This window comes from Corapipo altera, unplaced genomic scaffold (assembly GCF_003945725.1).
Source record: "Corapipo altera isolate COAL_440 unplaced genomic scaffold, ASM394572v1 56, whole genome shotgun sequence".
Lineage (NCBI taxonomy): Eukaryota > Metazoa > Chordata > Aves > Passeriformes > Pipridae > Corapipo > Corapipo altera.
Genome location: NW_020884896.1, coordinates 86,445 through 107,477, shown reverse-complemented (window position 1 = coordinate 107,477; position 21,033 = coordinate 86,445). Strand labels below are relative to the sequence as shown.

The 21,033-nt window shown below is 40.2% G+C and overlaps 1 protein-coding gene across 5 annotated transcripts in view; it reads left to right on the top strand.

The window, feature by feature from the left end:
- The window catches only part of MARCH8 (membrane associated ring-CH-type finger 8), a 90,529-nt gene that overhangs the window by 27,741 nt on the left and 41,755 nt on the right, over nt 1-21,033 (top strand). Inside the window, exon 2 of one of the 5 annotated variants that reach the window (XM_027648010.1) lies at nt 14,460-14,592. The exons of the other annotated variants lie outside the window; for them this stretch is intronic. Within the exon in view, the coding sequence (XP_027503811.1) occupies nt 14,460-14,592 (133 nt within the window). The remainder of the gene's footprint in view (nt 1-14,459; nt 14,593-21,033) is intronic. 5 annotated transcript variants of the gene reach the window in all.

Sequence of the window (21,033 nt, the reverse complement as noted above, 5' to 3'; positions counted from 1 at the left end):
TGCTTGAAAAAACTGCTTCACACCAAATGCCTGTCTTTCTCCATGGGAACGTTTGTATTCACTGCCCTGCTTGTGATCTCTCCATTTTGTTATCAGGAGAGTTGTTCTTGTGCTCTTCAAGACAGTTCAATTGCTCGCATCAAACCCTTCCTGGGCACAGCACTTTGCAGTTCCTGTCAGGTGTCTCTGTGAATATCCTCTCTTGGAGCGTTGCCTATTTCTTTACTCCTGTAAACATCTTGGCGTCTGACACTGGTGTGAGTGCCTGAGGTGGTCCTTCTGCCCTTGCCTGCCTGCCTTTCTCCCCATGGGCAGTTGCCTCTGTTCTGTCCTTTGCCAGTTTAAGGGCTTTCTTCTTCTCTCCCACATGTTCCTGGCAAGAGCACCGCTAACCTCCTCTTCGATGTGATACCTGGAAAACTCAAAAAGCACACGGAGTGCAGCCAGGCCTGAATAAACCAGTGGTCTGTAATTTGGAATTTGTGTTTCTCTTCCTGCCCTGCTAGATGGTGTTGGGCAAATCCCTTGGATTCCTCTGCTATCCTTCCTCCTATCTGTGAAGGAGGGCTAGCATTGCTAATAAGCCTTGTAGAGGACTTCAGGGGTTTGGATAAAAGCTGATCAGCAGGAAGTGTTTGTCACTAGATGTCTGCTTTGCCAAAGTCCCAGTCTGCAGACAATTCTGCTGAGCTGGCCCAAAGATCTGCTGCAGAATGTGGTGGGCATGGGATATGTGGAGAGCAGACTGGTCTTCCTACTGAAGGTGGGCATTGCTTAATCTCAGTTGTGGTGAATGTGCAAAATGTTGTGACTTTCCTGAATCTGTTCTGCTCTTACTGTGCTTGAGTGCAGGATGAGGAGCTGGTCCTCTCAAGCCCTGTTCTTGGAAGCTAGCACATGCTGCTTCCCAGCAAACCCTGGTGAAGGGGGAAGAGAGGAGGGAGGGGACAGGATGGGAGGGAGCTGCTCCCACTTGAGCAGTCCTAACAAAAAAGTCAGATCACGCCATTTGATTCTACATTGTGTTTGTTTTGGAGTGTGTACAGCATGTGTGTGTGAGGAAAGGAGCAGATGGCTTCTGAGTGGAGAGGAATTACAAAAGGCAGACTGTGGGAAGTGGTTTCTGAAAGGGTTTTGAGGGAAAAGAGAAGAAAACTCTTTCTTTTAAAAATTTAGTAAACATTAGAAAAACTAACAGCAGTTAATACAGCAGCAGAGTTTTAGGTAGTGATCCTTCAGAGAAGAAACTTTGGAAGTTTCAGGTTTTGCTGTTTGTTTATAGTCACTCATTTATATACAATCTCTCTTTTGACTTTGCTTATTGCATGTGAACTCCTTGCTTTGATGTCTTAAGACCAGAAACAACTTAAAGTTAATTATTACTTCCTGTAGCTGTTGGATTAACCTGAATTTTTAAACCACCTCTCTCATATTAACACAATCTCTGTCTGGTTCTCATTAGCAGATCACTTGAACAAGCTGAGAGTCATTCTTTGAAAAATATGATTTTCTGAAAGAAGTGCTGATGCTGTTTAATTATGTGATAGCCAAGTATGTTTTGGTGGTGATGTTTTGCAGGTCTGTTAATGTTTCTCATGTATGTTAACATGCAGCAGCTTTTCATAAAGGGAGCCCTGGATCTGAGCTCGTGACTTTAGAGTTTATATTTTTTCTTACCTGGCAAAAGCATGCTTGTTTGTTTGCCTTCTAATGAGAAGTGTGTGTCAGTCATGATGCCACAGTGAACTGTATGTGGGTATTAATATCTGTGTTGGTGCAGAGTGCTGCTGAAATCATCACAGCTCCACAGAGACATCAGTCAATACTTCATCGTACTTTGCAGTGATTTTCATCATCCAGTGGCTATACTGTTTCTTTAAAGTGATGCTGTCAGGTTCCTGCGAACTGATTTTTAAAGTTCTGTGTTTATTGAATGTAATTTCTGTAAGTAAAACGCCCCAGAAGTACAGGGTTTTTCCTCCTGTAGGATGTTTTACCTCTTGCATTGATGCATAATGAATGACTTCATTGATTTGCTCTTTCAGACAGATGTGTTTCTTTACCTGTTGAAATAAAGAGTGTTGGGATTTGAGTTGTTTTTTAGGGTGGCTGTTCTGTTTTTTGGTTTTTTTGAGAGAAGAACAATGACTAACAGTTCTGCCAGGGATGCATGCTGTGGTGTGATACTCTTAAAGTAGCTGAACTTCAGTGGGTTTAAAACTTTATCGAGCTTTAAGTTGCTGATTATCTCTTAAACCCTGCATCTCAGTGGTTTAAAGGTAAAACTTTTATGAAGTTATATATAGGCTTAGATCTGCACTTTGAACTTAGGTAATTCTACTTGGCCTTTATGCCATTTATGAAGAATTCTTGATGGCGGTGGGGGCAAGTTATTCTTTTGAAATTGCTCCTTCCTACTTTGCTGAAATCTAAGGTCTTAAGAGTACAGCCTTCTGAGTCAATAATTCTCACAGCTAGAAAAAAAATCCACCTTTGGGATTCATTTAGTTTCTCTTGGTCCCAGAAGTGATGATCTCTCATATGCTATTAAACATGTTTCTGTTTGGCAGTGGACATAGCTCTGGTTTTAGGGAATTTCTTATGGAGAGTTTTTTGTGACAGCTATAAGTTGAAGCACACTTTTAGTACTGAGCAAACCCATATGTGTATTCCATGAGGTCAGTGGCTGAAATTCAGAATTTCATTTTTTAGGAGTTAAGAACTGAATTTTGGCATCTTCAAATACAAAGGGAAGAGCAGAATCACCTATGTTTGGAGGTTTAAGTTAATTTACAGCCCAATTCTCTCTTCCTGTAAGTAAGTGCTACTTGTTGACGAAAATGAGTAAAAGTGACCCTTTTATGATTTTTTTATTTGCTTGAATGTGGACTGTATCTGATTCCTTGTGGACCTTAACTACAGGTGGCAGTTTGTATCAGGGAGAGGATTGTCCTCAAGTCTGTAGCATTTGACTTCACCCCTGTGCTAAGTGAATGCTGCATGTTTCCACCGTGTTCCTTAAGGGTGAAGCATCTGTGGTGTTCCTGGAGGCAAGAGTCTGGGACCATGTCACTAACTGCTTTGCACACACATTATGCATCTGTCAGCATAACTGAAAGGGGGTGTATTTAGCACAGATATTCATATGCTCATATTCTATGAGTGTGGAAACAATTTTTGGTTTATTTAAACATAATGTTTTCAATAATAAGCTTGCATCTTATGCTTAGGTTTTTCAGACATCTTAAAGTAATAAAATGGAATGTACATCGAAATTTTTGTGTAACCTACTGCGGTCTATATCAGAGCTGAATTTGGAGTCATGGATTTCCACTGTGCCTTACTGCCTTGAAGGATAATTGTCTTTCCTACTCTTAATTACTTACACCTTGGAAAATCACTGCTGCAGGTTTCACAGACACAGAAGTATTTATGGCTCTTTTTATCTAAAAAGTCAAATTTTTTTCACCACTTTAACTACTTCATGCTTCAGTTCCTTTGTGTACACAGTTGTATCAGTTGTTCACTTTAACTAGTATGTGTAACAGGCTCAAGATTCACAGACAAACCTGCAGAGAGCCCTGGGTGACATTGGTGGATAGGAAACTTGCAGAACAGATGAGGTGGAAGAAGTCCTTGAGGTGCCATCTTAGTTCAGGTGCACTTTTAAATGTATAGTCTCACGGTTACAGTGGTGAACTGGAAGATGTTGAGGGCTCACTTGTGAATGATGCACATCTGTGACAGTGCATCAAGAGATAGGTGATCTCAACCAGCAAGGACAGTCTAGCAGCCATTTCAGCAACAGATGTAGGAGGCTTGAGGGTACAGGGAAGTGAGAACCTGGAATAATTAAAAGCAACACCCCAGCACACCTGAGGTCACAGTTGCTGAGGGTGTTGATTAGTTGGCTGTAATTCTCTAAGTGTGATTAAAGCAGACCTGATTCATGAGGCTGGTGAAGAAATGGGGGCGGAAAGGAGCAGGATGTGTGCAGCATCTACACTGATAGGCATGGACTTTATTCCTTGAACTGATGTTAGTCATGGAAATCTTTTGCAACCAAGTAGATCATCATTCTTCTGCTAGTGGAGTTTTGTATTAGCCATTTAATTAATCGATTAGTTTCTAGAGAGCAGTGAAAAATGGACATTAAAAGGTTGCCCATGTTATATTGCACGTATGTGCAGAAGGCAGGTTATTCTTTGAACAAGGATTTTCTTCTTTACTTTGTCATGAGGAAGACAATAAATGAGTTAGAAGAATGGCATCCCATGCTGTCTGTTCTTATTTTCATGCTGTTTCAGGATAGCTTTTCAGGCAGTACCAGGATTCATCTCAGAGGTGGCTATCAAGTTTGAGTTATTGCGAAGCGTCTCCTATGCTGTATCTATGCTTCCCTGTGTGTGGCATGTTAACCTCTCTTTCTTGTAATGGAAAGTTGTAGTTCCACAGTTCAATACTGTCTTCCCAGGGTAGATAAAAGCAGGCATGTCTGTAAGTCCTCTGCAGCCCTCCAGGGATACATGTCACACTAGAGCAGTTGTGTCCTGTCACCTCTGGCGGTGTATGTTGATGCCAGACTTTACTATATAGCCCATTAAAGGCACAAGTATACAATTCTTTTTTTTTTTCTTCTTATCTTTTATTTTCCTATACTATATTTAAATCCCACTACAATATGTGGATCAGAATTGTGGATTGGCATCAAATTCTTAAAAGAAGAATGAGATTATTCTTTTCCTAGGATTTAGAGAGAGGAGCCTAAAAAAGATGGTTTGAAGTTGTAGAGACTGCTCTTGGCTAATATCAACTAATCAATTGACTTATTTTTCCTGTGAAGTGGTCAAGGAACAGCCTTGTAATACATATCAGCAGCTTTTCCTGAATGGAAAATTGCAGAACAGGAAATGTTTGTCAGCTCTGACTAGATGCACGAACCCCATGTCAGTTGTACAGTTTTTCCTGGCTATCATCTGCCTGCCTATTTCTAGTAACTCTTCCCAAGCAGTAAATGCAAGAAGAGGTGATTTCTGGATTGTTCAGGTTGAAATGACATGCCTTTGCCTCAGCAAGTGGCTTGTGTTGTACTTTTTTGCTTCAGTTTTTATGCGTAACAACAGTGAAAACATTTGATTGATCCCAGGGAATAGGAAAGAGTTGTTTGAGCTTTTTTTGCCCTGCAGTCCTCTTTAAATATGTTTACTGCTGTTCAGATGGCTGAAGGCACATTATTTGGGTAAAAATAATGCTTTTTATTGCTTGTATGCAATGAAGTGAAACATTTGCTAATTTTTGCATCCTAATTTCTCTGAGCTGGTTAATGTAACAACAATTAAGCAGCTTCATTCCGCATGAAATACTGGAGTGTGACTTCCTCTTTGGCTTCTGACAAGCATCAGGTGCTCCAGAGACACTGCAGTTACCGAAAAATCCACAGGCAGAAATCTGGAAGTGACCTCTAAATAGGATGTTGCTGTTTTCAGACACCAAGGTTGGGATATTTGGGAAAAGGGAAGCACAGCTACTGCTTACCTGTAAACTTTAAACCATAGCTATTTTAAGCAGTAAAAAGGGAAGCTCTAGGGTACTTAAGGGAAACATTAGCAAATTAGGGCCACTGGGTACTGCCAGTGTTAATTTGTGCTTAATATCATATGAGATACCCTCTCCCCTTAAAGCTGGAAACAGAACTGAGCTGGTTCTTTTCTGTCATCAATAAGAAAACCTTCACTGCTGGACTTACAATTGCTTCAGATTGCCAAGCAAAAAAATCGGTATCACTGTACAATGATGAAGTTCATGCAGAAACAGGACAGGCATGTTGGAATACAGATTTAAGTTTTAGAAAAAGCAACTGTTTTGTATGTTTTTAATATGCAAAGCAAAACGTACCTATTTAAATATATATATATATATATATTAAAGTACTTCTAGACACTGGTAATAAGGGGCCAATTGTCTTGATTCCTAACTGAAGTCAGCAGTTAAAAAAGTAGCACCTCCCACCCCCAAACCCCTTTCCTATCGGTCTGGTTGAAAATGGCTTGTTTAATTTTAGTGACTCCTTTGAAGTTTGTGCTGCTGAAGGCCAGCAGGGATTGCCACATCTGACTTGTAATGACCTGTGTTACGTTGTATGTGCACTGAACCCATAACTCGTGGTATTTGGAAAAGGCACTTCACCTTCCAGCACTGACTTGAAGGTGAAGAGTAAAGCTTTTGTTTTACTTGATAGTTTGCTTCCATGCCAGCCACCATCATAGTGCATGGAAGACCATATGCAACTTTGTTTTTTGTGGTTTTTTTGAATTTTGATTTATTTTTTTTCTGGCTTGAGCTGATAGTTGCTGGTGACCCTTCATTAATTGAAACAGGCTCTTAAACTGTGCTTTTGGACTTATCAGTGTGTTACAAACAAGCAAGATAATTCACTTTTTAAATAAACTTACTAATAAAATTCTGGGATGTCTCCCAATAAGGTGTTTCCTTCAGCCTTGAAAATGCAGGAGGATGAAACAAGGGATGGAAAAGATAACCTTTTCAGGCCTCTCTCCTCCTATTTGAATTGAAAGGTTGGGACACTGGAGGTGCAAATGTCTTAATTGCAAAGCAAGCTGTGCTTCTCTTACTGGCAGGGTCTGGGTGGGTTTCCAGCTGTTGTCCTTCCTCAGTTCTCCAGCAGTACCTTGGCAGTTCAGAGAGAAAACTGAAAACTCTGTTTGCTGTAATGTAGCATTGATCCTGTCCTCAATCCCCATTCAGGTTCTCACCTCCAATTGTCACTTCACTGCAGTGAAAGTTCTAAATCTAATCCTTTACTGTACTCCTGCTTTATAAGCTGAAACCTGTGTAACTTGCAGTTACAACCCATGTCACTTTGGTGAAAATAAAACACAGCTTTAGTACTGTGATTTTTTTTTTTTCCCCAAGTCAATTTTAGATGCTCAGTATCTGTGAAGTGTTTGTGAGCCTGGTCAGCCTGCTAAGCTCTGTGTCACCTCTAAATGTAACTGTCAGAGGCTTTCCTATGTGTTTTAAATTAATTTCTAGATTATTATTGAAAATATTGACTAATACCTGGCTTAGCACTGATCTTGTGAAACCAGCAGTAACATCTTCTTTTATTCGATGTTGACAAGGCCAACATCCGATCTGTCAGGAGTCGGATCTTCACCATGGAACATGTTTTATATTGCTATTGTTTGTTCCGTTTTTAGATAGAAATATTTGGGAAAAGAAATAAAAGGAAACAATCCACTATATCATAGTAAAGGTGGGAGTTTTAGTGAGCTAGAATAGACTACCAGGGAAATGTTAACAGGAGACAATAGACTGGCAAAAAAGCCCCACCCAAAAAATGGGGTGAGCATGACTGCAGCAAGACACCACTTTCTCCCACTCGAATCCAGGGCACAGCTGCTGTGAGGGATGTTTCTTCTGCAAGAGTTAGTAGGGAGAATTTCAGGAGTGGGTAAAACACCCTGGTATGAGGGCTCACATTTACAGTGTTTGTTCTGTGTGTTTTGGAGCCTGAATAAATAATGCCGTTCTGAAAGATGCTTTTTAAAAATGATTACTAGAATGAACTGACTGAAGTACAGCAGCTTGCAGTTTCTGTGGGAAACTCAGCCTTTTCCATGAATGCAGCTAGGGAGTGTGTGGCTGAGCTGTGTTGTCCCCTCAGAGCTTCAGTTCCAGTTGTATTGTGTTCACTACATGCTGTTTCGTTCTGTTCTTCTTTCCCCCTTATCATCTATAAACCTCTGTTTCTTTTTGAATGTAGATAAAACAGAGAGCACTGCTGTTGTTCCTAGATTTATGAGCATTTTGAATTCCCCCCAGTTCACCCAATCTCATGCTGAGTACGACTGGTGGCAGCTGCCTATCTCCTGAAAGCATTCCTAGTTTCAACCTCTGCCCAGCCCTGCTGCTCTGTCTCCAAACTGCCACACTGCCCCCAGGAGAGACTGGGTACAGGTATAGATTGTGCTAGACATCATCTCCAAATCCAAATCTTTGCTTTCAGGACTTCTGATATCTGAGTCTAAATGTTTTAGCAGCTTGGTTAGTTTCAGTCAGACCTTTGCAACAGAAGCCCACCTGTAAAGCATCTAGCAGATAAATAATAACTGCTAGAGCCCAGCAATTCCTTAAAAGCTTCTCTTTGACCTTTCTCTACTGCTGGTGCTACAGCTACTCATTTAAGGGAACTACCTTAAAAGTGCTGTCCCCCAGCACCTCATTCAGTAAAACCCAGGTGTCTTTTCTCTGGTGCCTTCTGACATGTACTCCCATGGTTTATCCTCTTTGAGAAAATGTCCTCTGTGGTCTCACTGCTCACACATCCACCACTGGCAACTCGGTGGCAGGCTCTGGTGCTCCCATGCCATCTGTTCACAGGAACGATGTGGGGGTACCCAACTGGAACACCAGAAGTAGATTGTTAAAGACCTTCTTTAACACTGACTTCTCTCTGGCTACCTGTAGTAAACCTAACTGAGGCACACCCAAGGCTCTGAACTGTGGAGTGAAGGGAGATGAGATCAACCCATTTTTATAGCCCTGCTGTTTTTCAGTGCAGCCATTAGGACAGAAATAACTAAATTTGAGGTTCTGGTTTATAACCAGAATTTTGGGGGTGTTTAATGCACCCCCCTGACTCTATGCCGTTGCATCTCGTCTGGTGAATTCTTCTTGCACAGTATTTAGGTGGGTTTTAGCTGCTGTAAGTTTTGAATCTGATGTGTTGCTTTTTGGTTTTTGGGGGGTTGAGGTTTTTTCCTTTATTTGGTTGGTTGTTTTGGGGGTTTTTTTTGGATAGACTTCTGAGGAAGCTCTTACAGTTCCTCTTTATAACAAAGTTCTGGTTTTTGCTTTTTTTCTATTAGATTTCTCAAATGTTTATGAAAGTGTCTTAACTAGTTTCTGCCTGTGCAATTTTCTTTGGGGAAAACTAGTATGCAACCCACTATTCTGAACTCAGCTCTATTTTCTGAGGCCAGAAAGCAAAACAAAGAGCCAAAAATGTAGATGTGAGGGGAAATAAAAACATTACAAAGCTCCATATGCCCCTTAGTTGCGTGGCCATTTCATTTCTTGTTCAGTCACCCAATTTTCAACAGTCTGAATTGGTTTGTATGGATTTGGGTTGTTGATAGGTTTTGTTTTCTTCTGCAATCATTCTTTTAATGCTTTTTGGAAAAATTCTTCAGGCTGTATTGTTATACCCCACTCTTGTTTTATAGGTGCATTAGTGACTTGGGTAAGCACCTTTTTATTGCATTGCATCATTGTGGATTGACTGTTCCATGACAAGTATTTGAATTAGACACAGGCATCAACTATGTGAGCTCCTACCCACAGGTACTGCTTTTTGCCTGTTCTCTAAAGCATGGGTTGTGTGATGTTTAACACTTGGTACAGAATTTGGATACTGGTGCTAATTTCATTAAAAATAGATATAAAATCTTCTCTTTTCCACTGTGAAATTCACTTAGGCTCGGAGAAACATCTGCTGGATCAAAGTCTGTTAGCTCATTCAGTGTGTTCCTGATTGCTGAAACTCCCTCCAGCCTTGTTTGTTTGGAAAAAGTCTATTGTGTCATTGGATCTGCACAGCCTGCAGTGTTTCACAAGCCAGAGAAGAACAGTTCAGCGCTTGCACAAGCCTGATTATGTGAATTCACAGACAGGAAACACTACTTGGTATTTAACATCTCCTTATGCCATCTTTCCCCATTACACTTTTGCTATTCAAATTGGTTCTTCTTTCCCTCAAACTTCCTGTCTATCGGCTGTTCCCAGGCTATACCAACTGAGATGGTTGCAAACAAGATGCTTGGACATGCAGAAACTTCAAAGAGAATAACAGTCTAAATATGTGAAGTAAATTGTCCCTGGCTTGTGACCATCCTGTGACCAGGGAAGGACCTTTAAGTGCTCATCCCACTGAGAGTGTATCTGTCGCTTGAGATGTGCTGCAGAGAAATGAGCCACATTGCTGTTGTTATTTTACTGATCAGGGGTTAACTAATCTTTTTGTACTGCAGGTTTTAGTTCAGAATAGTCGGGGTTTTGTTCACCCAGACATCAGAGAAGTTCTGAGTGGCAGCTCAGAAATTTGCGTAAGGTCTGAAAGGAGGATTTATAGGAAACGAGCAGATGGTCTACTAGAGAATTTCCCCAGGAGGTTGCAGTTATTTAGAAATTGGAGAAACTAAATAGACTGTACAAAATTTGACTGTAAAATTAACTGGCCAGCCAGTAGCTAAATACTTAACCAAAATGATTCAGCTTGGCCCCTAGCAGAAGCATGTAATGAAATGATGTGTCTGTGAATTGACTCCACACACACTATTTCAGTTTTCACCTAGTAAGTGGACATGAATGAGAGAAGGTTTTGCTAAGCACCATTCCTGCCATGTTGTACCCTCTCCTGCATCTCTTCCTTTCACAGTGGCAACAGGATTGTTCAGGCATGCAGGAGAATGCTACAGAATGCTGCTCATTTTAAATGAAATATAAAACTATTCAGCTGAATGTCTTTAATTTTTAAACTGCTCCTTTTAGCTTCACAAACATAAGACTTAATAGATTGGTTAAATTGCAGTATTTTATTAAATACTCAAATATTCAATATTTGAGGGGAAAAACATCCAAGCAGCAAATTGTTTTATTTTGGGGAAGCAAGACTGAAGAGTATTTTAACTCTGAAATAGTCAAATGTCACATATCTCTTTAAAAAATTTGTGAACTCAAGTCACTTCAGAGTTGTTTGCCTCGTGGTTTTAGACTTTTAATATCGACATTTCCAATGTGGGGTGTTTTTCTGACAGTGTGATACACAGAAATTGGAGGATCCATATATGAGTAGGTGTTTTTAAGTGGACAAACAGTTTTTTATTGCAAATCCCATTATTTCAAATGAATGGATGGATTCAAAAATCAATTGAGCTCATTATTCTTTAAAAAGTTAGGAAAACACTATTTTTTTTTAGTTAAATCCCTGTGAAGCACCCATTTTAGAAGGCAGATAGATAGGCCTTAGTTCTCTCTTATTATGTTTTAAGTTGAATATGCAGTGGAGAGAATGGTCTGAGAAACGGTCTGAAATAATAAAATGTGTTTAATTATTGTCATGCTCATCTGTTTGTTTTCTGGTTTGCTTCTCCCAGAAACTTACTCATAACACCTGGTGTCACGGGGGTAGTACCCTGGGCCACATGCACACATAGTTCTGCTGAGAGTTCATTGGCCTAACACTGATGCAGAGTGTAATTAACTGGATTTCTCTTCCAGCTTGCAGTGTTTGCATAATTCTTTGTAATGGTAGTAATACACCCATTGAATTTAGAAACCAACCTTCATAACCTTGGACTCAGCCTCCTGAAGTACTAAGAGGAAGGGGGTAAATATCCAAAGGGCTATGTGAAATTTTTAACTGTGCTTAGATAACATACTTCCCTCTATATAAAACCTTAGAAATGTTTGTCTGTGGCATATTATTTCCCTCCCCTCCAGCAATTCATCTCCATTAGCCTCAGAGTTAGAGCCTCTGGAAAGAAAAAAATCTCAGAATTCAGCACTATCTTCCAGATATAAAGGAAACCATCTGGGAAGTCCGTGGCAGCCCAGGTTAAGCTAAGGCAGAAATTTTGTTTGCAAAGTGCTTGTTTGCAGTAGCCCAGTATGGATGAAAACCCTGCACCACTCTCAGGGTGCACAAGAGCTGGCAAGGGTGACATGAGAGGGGAGGAGTATTCTGTTGTTTAACTGAAGCTCACCTGGTGTGAAAATACTAATAGGAATTTTGAATCCTGCCATTAAGAGAGCTAATCTTGCCACTTCTTATTTACTGTTTCTTGGGGTTTCTGAAGTAAGGTCAGTCATACAGAAATGAACATACCCTGTTTCAAAACTGTTACATGTTGCACTCCAATTTCAGATGTTTAATCTGCTCCTGTTTGTTCCTACTGCAAAATCTGAGTATGCTCTACGAGTATGCATCCTCTAACAAGGTTCAGTTGTTTTGGCTTCCTTTGCAGAAACAGAAGCTCTCCCTGTAAAGTAGTTCTCCTGCATCTGTCTTGTTCAGCCTGATTGCTTACCTTGGAGTTCACGGTGTACAAGGCTGAATTTATGCAGAGCCCCTGCCTTCTCACTGTGGGCAGCCCTGCTAATTTTCTGGAAGCTTCTTGGTTCCCATTTTTAAAATCAGGATGGAGGTGCCTGAAGGAAGACATTAAGGCCCAATTTTTTAAATGTTAAGGACCTTGACCTCCTTGAGGTTTATTCACAGGATATTGATAAGTGAAGTATTTCCATAGGCTTTGTTATGGATCTGATAATGCTTGTGTGAATTTGATTTTGCATTGGAGTTTTTCTCTTTTAAAAGGAGTATTTGGTGGGTGAGGGAGAAACACTGAGTTATTCAGAGTACACAGGATATGGTACCAGCTGTGTTGGATGAGACCAGAAGTTTGTGTAGCTCAGGTTATTGTCCTTGACCTTGAATGAGAGAGAGAATATGAGAAACACAGTAAGTACAGAGTGATTCTTGCCACCAGATTATTACCATGTAACATTGTGGTAAAACTGAATTTTGACTGGAGTGCAGTTATCTGAAAATCTCAGTTTAAAAGTGGATGTGACAAGGAACTGATGAGGGTGAAAAGATGGAGTTGGTCTGGAAAAAAGGTGCAGTTGATGGGAAAGGAAATCCTCTTCTCTGGTTTGTGTTGTGTGTATCACATTCCCAAGGTCAAGGGGTATCACAGAGAAAGAAAGCATGACAATAAATGCAACTGTCTGGATAATTTTATCTAATTATCCTAATTTATCCTAAGGTTAGCTTTGATCCTTGCAGGAGAAACACCCTTTAGCAAACATGAAGGAGAAGTCCTTCCAAAGGAGCAACCAGTCATAACTGAGCATTAGATACATGCTAATACAGTATGTTTAATATCTCTTTCTCTTTGATCTCTCTGTTATCTTCACCTTTTATCTCTCATCTTCTGTATGAATCAGAGATAGAAATCAGGAACTGTCTCTTGAGTTTTGATGTGACCTGAGAAATGTGATCTCAGAGATGTCTAGAGAGTTAAGTTATATCAAACTGAAGAGTCACAGTTTAGGATTTAGAAAGCTGCATAACCTCTCACACTGTAAATCATAGAACCCTTTAGGTTGGAAAAGACCTTAGTATCATTGGGTCTAGCCATTCACTTAACCCTGCCAAGTCTTCCACTAAACCATAAGCACCAAACTGCATCTTTTAAATACCTCCAGGGATGGGAACTCAATCACTTCCCTGGGCAGCCTGTTCCAACCTTGACAACCCTTTTGGTGAAGAAATTTTTCCTAATAGCCAATCTAAACCTTCTCCGGTGCAATTTGAGGCCATTTCCTCTGGTCCTAACTCCTGTTGCTTGGGAGATGAGACTGACAAGCCACATTTCCTTTACAGGAAACTAATGGCTTTTGAGAACCTTGTCAGTTGTGCTTGGATGGCAGTGTCAGTTGGATTGCCAAATAACTTGATGTATATCTAACAACAAAATCAAAACAAAACAATTCTGAGAAATAGACCTGAATCCGTGACTGACATGTATTGACATTTGCCTATTGCAGTAATTGCACTTGAAAATAAATTACTTGCAAATTAGTCCCGCATTCATTCACTCTTTGGAAGAATACCTGAAAGTAAGTGATTTTTGTAGTTAGCTTGAAAAGTTGTACTGACATAGCAGAATTTATTGCTTAAGAGAAGCAACATGTGAATTTATCCCCTGTAATGATCCACCCACTAAGTTCTCCTGAACAATATTTTTCTCTGTAAACTGAACTTGCCAGCTGCAGTAAGCATTTTTTTTCCACCTTCTTTATGTTGTATTATTTTCTGGTCTGTCACATTCTTTCTGTGTCTTTAGTGTTCATCTTTATACAGCTTCTCTTGCATCACAGCTCTTAAGAATAAGAACAATTAATTGTTAAGCAACTGAATTTACTAGTGTTGTGTAGTCCCAGAGATATGGTTCTGTGCTTATCAAGCTTTCTTTGACTTCTAGCTGAATACATTTTTATTTTAAAAAAAAAGGAGAGAGAAAGAGAAAGAAAAAGAAAATCACTAGCTCTATTGGTTTGACTAATGAGGAAAGAAAATGGATCTGGGAGTGTCATCCTCCTTGTTCTTTAGACATTCGGAGAATTTTTATGCTTCATAGCACAAAAAATTGCTAGGGATTGCTTTCAGGAAGCGGGGAGAGGTGGACATCAGCTGCGGCAAGGAATGGAGCATGTTCATAGGAACTCTCATGCATTATTCATCACAAGCTCTTTTCACTGGAATCAGCTGGAGGAAGTAGTTAGTCTAGTTTGAGCTACACTAGTATTTATATTTAGGGGACTTAAACAAGCCCAGGCAAGTACTGCACCAACTCTTTCTCTTCATCTGCAGCCAAATGTAGGACAGGCAGCAGCTCTGCTCACACACAGCTCTGTCTCTTTAGTCTGGATAACTGGAGTCATGCAACCAAGGAAAGCCACACTGAGGAAACACACATGCATTCATGCTGGAAAATGAAGCTTCAGGTAAGAGAATGTCTTGTCAGCAGAGGGATGCTGTTGAGCCCTGCAAAATAAATATGTGTCAGGGCAGCCTGTCAAGAGAGGATGCTATAGAGGCTCCTCATTAGAGGAAGATCCCTTTTACTGTGTTACTTTGCTCAGTTCTAATCGTGAAGATGCCTTTTTTTTTTTTCTTTTAGCATGTTTCCTTCATTCATGCTGACATTCTTCTAAAGCAGGGAGACAACTTGCTGGTTTTTGGAGATTTTTTGACTTGTTTTTATTTAAGCTGGCTTTTTAATTGTATTGGTATTAGCACTTTTATTTGGGGGGGAGGTAACCATAAGAGATTCTGTTAAAACACAGCTGGGTGTGATAAGCCTTAAGCTCCAATTGTGTCTTTTCAGAGTATCTGCATTTGAATGGCTGCAATATTTCCTCCTTTTTTTTTAATTTGCTGAATAAAGATGCTTGCAAACTGGGGCTTCTGTTCTCAAAAGCATGTCTGTATTTTCTAATGTTAGCAGTTGCTCTAAAAGAAATCTATATTCTGTTTCTGCAAGTTTTGTGTGTTTAGATCATCGGGGCTCCAGCAATACTATTAATTCAGTTTTAGACAAAGAAGGGGATTTTGCAAAACCTTATGGAACAGTAACAAAGGATCTTTGTTCTGTTCTGTTCTGTGAGCAGTATTTGCTGTGTAATATGTGGGTTTGTGCGTATGTGAGAGGGAGGTACACAGAAACGTAATCTCATTTGGCAAGAACGTTCAAATGTTATTTGCTTTGTGTGTCTGAAGTGTGTTTGTGTGTGTGTGTGTGTGTGCCGCTTCTGGCTGCGGATGTGGGTGCATGTGTGTGTCCTGCCTGCCCCGGTGGGGTCTTGTTGCGGTTTGGAGCAGACGGCGTTTGGTTATTTATTTATTTATTTATTTATTTATTTATTTATTTATTTATTTATTTATTTGGGCTGCTAAAACCCTCGAACTCCGAAGTGCAAAAACCAAGAGTCCCTGCTAGACAACCAGGACGGAACAGTGTTTTGCTGTGCAGACAAGTTGTTTTCTTTTTCAAAACAATAGCTTGAAGTACAGTCCAGGGTTTAGTAAATAAGCTGGTGGAAGCAGAAATTGTCAGCTTTATGTGAAATCCTCCAGGAGGATATTAATGCTCTTATGATTTTAGTGGAGCTTAAATGTATGATGCCTGCCAATATGTTGTCTTCCAAGATGACTTGATCACCCAAATAGAATTTGCATGTACACACGAATATGCTATTTAATGACGTTTCTTTTTTGCCTTTTGTTAACAGTTGTGAGTGACAAGATTTTGTTCCACACATTATCAGTCTGTGGTTTTGGAGGGAGGGCACAGGAATACTTTTGGTAGTCCTAAATAACTTGAAATGTTGACTTTAAAACTTTAAAAGCCCCTTTTGACTTTACGTGTTTAAGTTCTTGAAATTTGTATGCTGTGCATACGTTGAAGAATTGATCTTCTATTTGAATTTTGCAGATGCTTCAGTATTTGCCATGAGATAGAGAGCTGACAACCTAATATTCTCTTAGAACTAAATGTATGACCTTTCAATGCATAAGATCCTTTTTTCGTGGAAACTCACTAGCAGGATTCTTTATCTGATTTTACTAGACTCGAGAGGTCCTGTGCATTCAGTTACTTGATTGAAGTCAGTGGAATTAAAAGACATATTTGGGATTATGTGATTTAAACTTTAAGGTTTTCTTTTTTAAACATTAAAATGTGTTTTACTGCTCTACTACTCAGTTACACATGGAATCCAGAGTTGTGTTATGTAGTCATCAGGGTATAGGGAAGGAAGAGTTATTCTCTCACTTGCATGTTTAATGTACTGAGTAGTTGTGTTGATAGTTTGAAATGAAGTTTTCTAAAAGCATCTCCATGTTTGTTTGTTTTTTAACTGTCTACATTCAGATTTTGTCTGTACTCAGCCCCCACACACCCACTCAGCTGATTTTATTAGTTTTTTTAATTAGTCAAATACGATTTAATACTATCATTGTAGCACAAAACAGCAGTTACAGCCTTATTTGCATAGAGAGGATTCAAACATGTTCACCCTCAGCTTAAACCAGTTTGGGCCCAGATAAGAGTGTCATATTTGATGTGTCATATGAAAGTGCTTGGGTTTATGCCCAGGCTTCAGAAATTCCTCAAAATCCTTGAGCAGCTGAAGCTTGAGGGACCTGGATGGACTATGACACTGTTGATCCTAAAATCCTCTTGGAGAGAAGAGTTTTATTCTGATTTTTACAATTTTTTGAAATTCAGATATTGTTATGATTATGATGAGCTTTCACATCTGGGAAATGTTCTGGATCAAAATATCTACAAAAGTTGCCAAAGATTTGCTCCATCAGCTAAGAGTGAGAAAAATATTTGGACTGAACAGAACACCTCAGGCATTTCTTACTGATCCAGGAAGGTGAGAGCTTATGCTGAACATAAAAAAAAAACAGCTAACGAATAAGGAAGAAAAGGGCAGAAATCCAATTTTTTGTTATTTTTCTGTAGATCATTGTGAAGAACTGGAATCAAACCAGAAAAGGAAACATACTCTGTGTTCAGATTGTGGTGGGGACCAGGACTGGGACTCCTTACCAGTTTTATTTCAGTGTCCCTTTGTAATGCAATATAAAGATTTCCAATGGCAGCGTCAGAAATACAATTAAAATATTGCCTATTTAGTAGCAACAAGAAATGTCACAAACTGAAGAGTATGCTTATATTAATATTAAAGAAGTGATTGGAAGAGGAGTTATTAACTAGTTCTGTGATATATGACTGAAATGGTGTTGGTCATTGTTTCCTCCCTCCTGGGAATGACAGCATGACAGGCAGAAATACAAAGCTTCTAGTAGGGACGTGACCCTGTGTAAGATTTGGTGGAGACAGAGGGATATTAGCCACCCATGTGCATCTCCATGATTTGACTGCAACTCAGGTGAGTCAGGACAAGGCCAGTCCAAAAGCTGTGTGAGCACATTAGTGCAGAGATGTGCCAACGTGCACACTGCTTCTCTCTGAGCAACTCTTGGGCAAAGGGCTCAGTGATGTTCTGTCCTTGGCTATACAGCTCAGGTTTGGTCTGGTTTATTTGTGCATTCATATTGAAGTAACAGCAAATGAACAGATTGGAGGTAAAGTATCATTTTGATGTTTTGCAAGGTTTTGTGTACAATAAATGATAGGCATTGCAGGTGTGCTTTGGAGATCACTATTTGTGTATTTGCCTTTCAGCAATGTTTGGAGAACAATCTTGAAGTGAGGTGATTGCAGACACACACAACATCCGAGCTTAAAGCTAACAGAGAGACATTTCAACACAGTTTGTAAATGTTGGCATGCAGATGTTTTTGACCTTGGGCTGAGATACAAAATCAAGAATACGGATACGCCAGTTAGGCCTCTCCCGAGTCAGACCACCTGTATGTTGGACTCTGCACAGAGCTTTAGCCATTGTCTTTCCTGTGCTTCTGGAGGACTTTGTGTAAGGGTAGTGAAGGCTGGCAGCTTAAAAGCATTGAGAAAATGGAGGTCAGGAAAGAACCGACAGCAACAATTGCAGCCTGGGATGTGGGGAATTCGTTTTTGTTTTGTCATCTTTATAGTGTCATCCTAAGGTACTTTTGTATGACTGCATCTCTGCACTAGAGGTATTTGTGGCAATAATGACATCTTTTTTTTTTTTTATGCTCCCTTCCTGTCATATATTGTTTTTCTGATTTACATATTTTTTTATTATGGTCTAAATTCAATTTCCGGAGCAAATCATCTCCTCTAAAGGAGTAGGAAACAATGGTTTCTTGAACCTTTCAGCACTAAATGCATATCTCATGAATGCTGAGTATTCCAGAGAACTGACGCAAAGACCCAACCAGCCCCTCGTGCTCATGCTAACAGGAATGCTGAAGTTGTCAATGAAGTCGAGAACATAGATGGAATTGAGAACAGAAGAACTGCTGTACCAGAATGGACCAAAGCACTTTGTGGCAGTGTGCCAGTTAAACTTGCCCAGTATAGAGTGGCAGTGTGCCAGTTAAACTTGCCCAGTATAGAGGCTGGCATTCCAGCTATGTAGTTTCCTTAATATTTCCTGGCACCTTTGCTAGAAACTGCTGTTTCATTACTCACCTTCCAACCCCCTGTTACTAAAGCAGCTCTAAGCAAGAGGTGATGCTCCATGTGATTAACTGAACTATATTCCGTCAATCCTTATCTTTGTGACCAGACTACTTTCAGAATGTAATAGAATTTAGGATTTCAAAACCAGATACTATTGATTTTAGAAGTATCTTCTTGACCAGACATCCATGTGAAGATAGATATAACAATGTAGTATTCACTTAAGGCTGAAATTATATGTCTGACAGTTATTTTAGAATTAGTTCACTTGTCTTCAAAAAGGAGAATATAAAATCGCTCTAATATGATTGTGGTAAATTTTTGGTGTGATGATGCAAATAGATAAACTTGTGTAGTAAGAGTGATTTGATATCTTTTTGTATCTGTTAGTAAAGCTTTGCATGCCACATGGACTCCTTCACTCTGAGCCATGTCAAAGGACTACAAAGGTTTTGGAGGGGCAGGAGTCCTGTCATCTGCAACAGCAATGAGTCAGCCTCAGGGAAACCCTGCCCCTGCACAACCACGTTAGAAGAGCATTTGGAGAAGGGTAGAAACAGGCAACTGTCGATAGATGATTCAGTCAAACCTATAAAGCAGAGCTAAACTGTGCTAAGTTACTATTGCATTGACTTTTGCAATCTTTTCTATCTGCATCTTTTAACATTCATAAATCTGTAAAGAACAGAGAGAATTTCACATTATGCTGTTCTTCCCACCTCCTCTGCTTTTTGATGTCTTTTTGTGACTTGATCTCCTTTCCTTTCATGTCTCTTCTTGATGTGTTTTTGACATTGGGATTTAATTTTTGTTAAACATCACTTCATCTGGGTATGTTGTTTTTGCTTACAGATTCTTTTCACTTGTTGCTAAAGCTATGTGTTTCTTATGGTTGCATTTCCTAAAAATACTCTTTTGTAATGTGTCTTGGAATCCATGTTTCTTTGTTAGTAATGCCTCTTTCCCATGTAGTGCTACAGACCTGGGGAGGAGTGCCTTGAGAGCTGTTTGGCAGAAAGGGACTTGGGGTGTTGGTTGACAATTGGCTCAGTATGAGCCAGCAGTGGGCCCATGTGGCCAAGAAGGCCAATGGCATATTGGCCTGTATCAAGAATAGTGTGGCCAGCAGGACTAGGGAACGATCATCCCCCTGTACTCGGCCCTGATGAGGCCACACCTCGAGTACTGCATTCAGTTCTGGGTCCTCACTTTGAAAAGGACATTGAGCTGCTGGAGCATCTCCAGCAAAGAGCAACAAGGCTCCTGAAAGGACTAGAAAACATGTCTTGTGATGAATGGCTGAGGGAGCTGGGTTTGTTTAGTCTCAAGAAGAGGAAGCTCAGCGGGGATGTCATCACTCTACAACTACCTGAAAGGAGGTTGTAGTAAGGTGGGGACTGGTCTCTTCTACTGTGCCTGCAGTGAAAGGATTAGAGAAAATGGCCTAAAGCTGTGACAGGGGAGATTCCAATCAGATATTAGAAAATTTTTTCACTGTTAGGGTGCTCAGGCACTGGAATGGGTTGCCCAGGGAGGAAGTGGAGTCACCATCCCTGGACGTGTTCAAGAGGAGTCTGGATCTGGCGCTGAGTGGTGTGATTTAGTGGTTTAGGAGTTACAGTGGAAGTGCTGGGTGGATGGTTGAACTGGATGATCTTCCAACCTTGATGATTCTATAATTCTAAGATCTGTCTGTCATATGTGGGTGAGAGACAAAGGCAATGATTAGGGGCTTTCACGGTGCTACTCTATTATCTTGAGTTCAGGCTCACCAAGTAACTAGCACTGCTAAAGTACTTGCTTGGTGGCTGTTACAATGTGTGTGGGAACCTTCTGCAGCTTAAACCAAGATGATCAAGAACAGCCAAGCAATCAGTGCTTCTGGCAGTCATCTCAGAAACTAGGCTTTAACGAGTCAGGCTGGCTGAAGAAAAGTAGGTCTCTGAAGACCTATGTTGTAAAGTTCCTGTGTCTTTCTTAGGAGCAAAACCTGTGAGGTTCATGTTATCTTTTACACTCACTGAAGTGATTTAGCTTCTCACAGGAGTAGTTCCACAATGGGCTTGAAGGAAGTAACAGTTGTCTCTGCCGATATCGCTTCACAGGCTTTGTAAAGTCTGATTTGGGAGCTGCCCTTCTTGAAATGAATTAAAATACCCTTACCCTGAACTTTGTCTCCTGCTTGGCAGGAATTTTTCATTTGTTTGAGTGCTTTCTTTATGAGACTGTGAGGACATCAGAAGGGCTCAACTCAAGCCTTTCATCTTATGGCTGGACAAAGTATATCCACCGCTGATGTTTC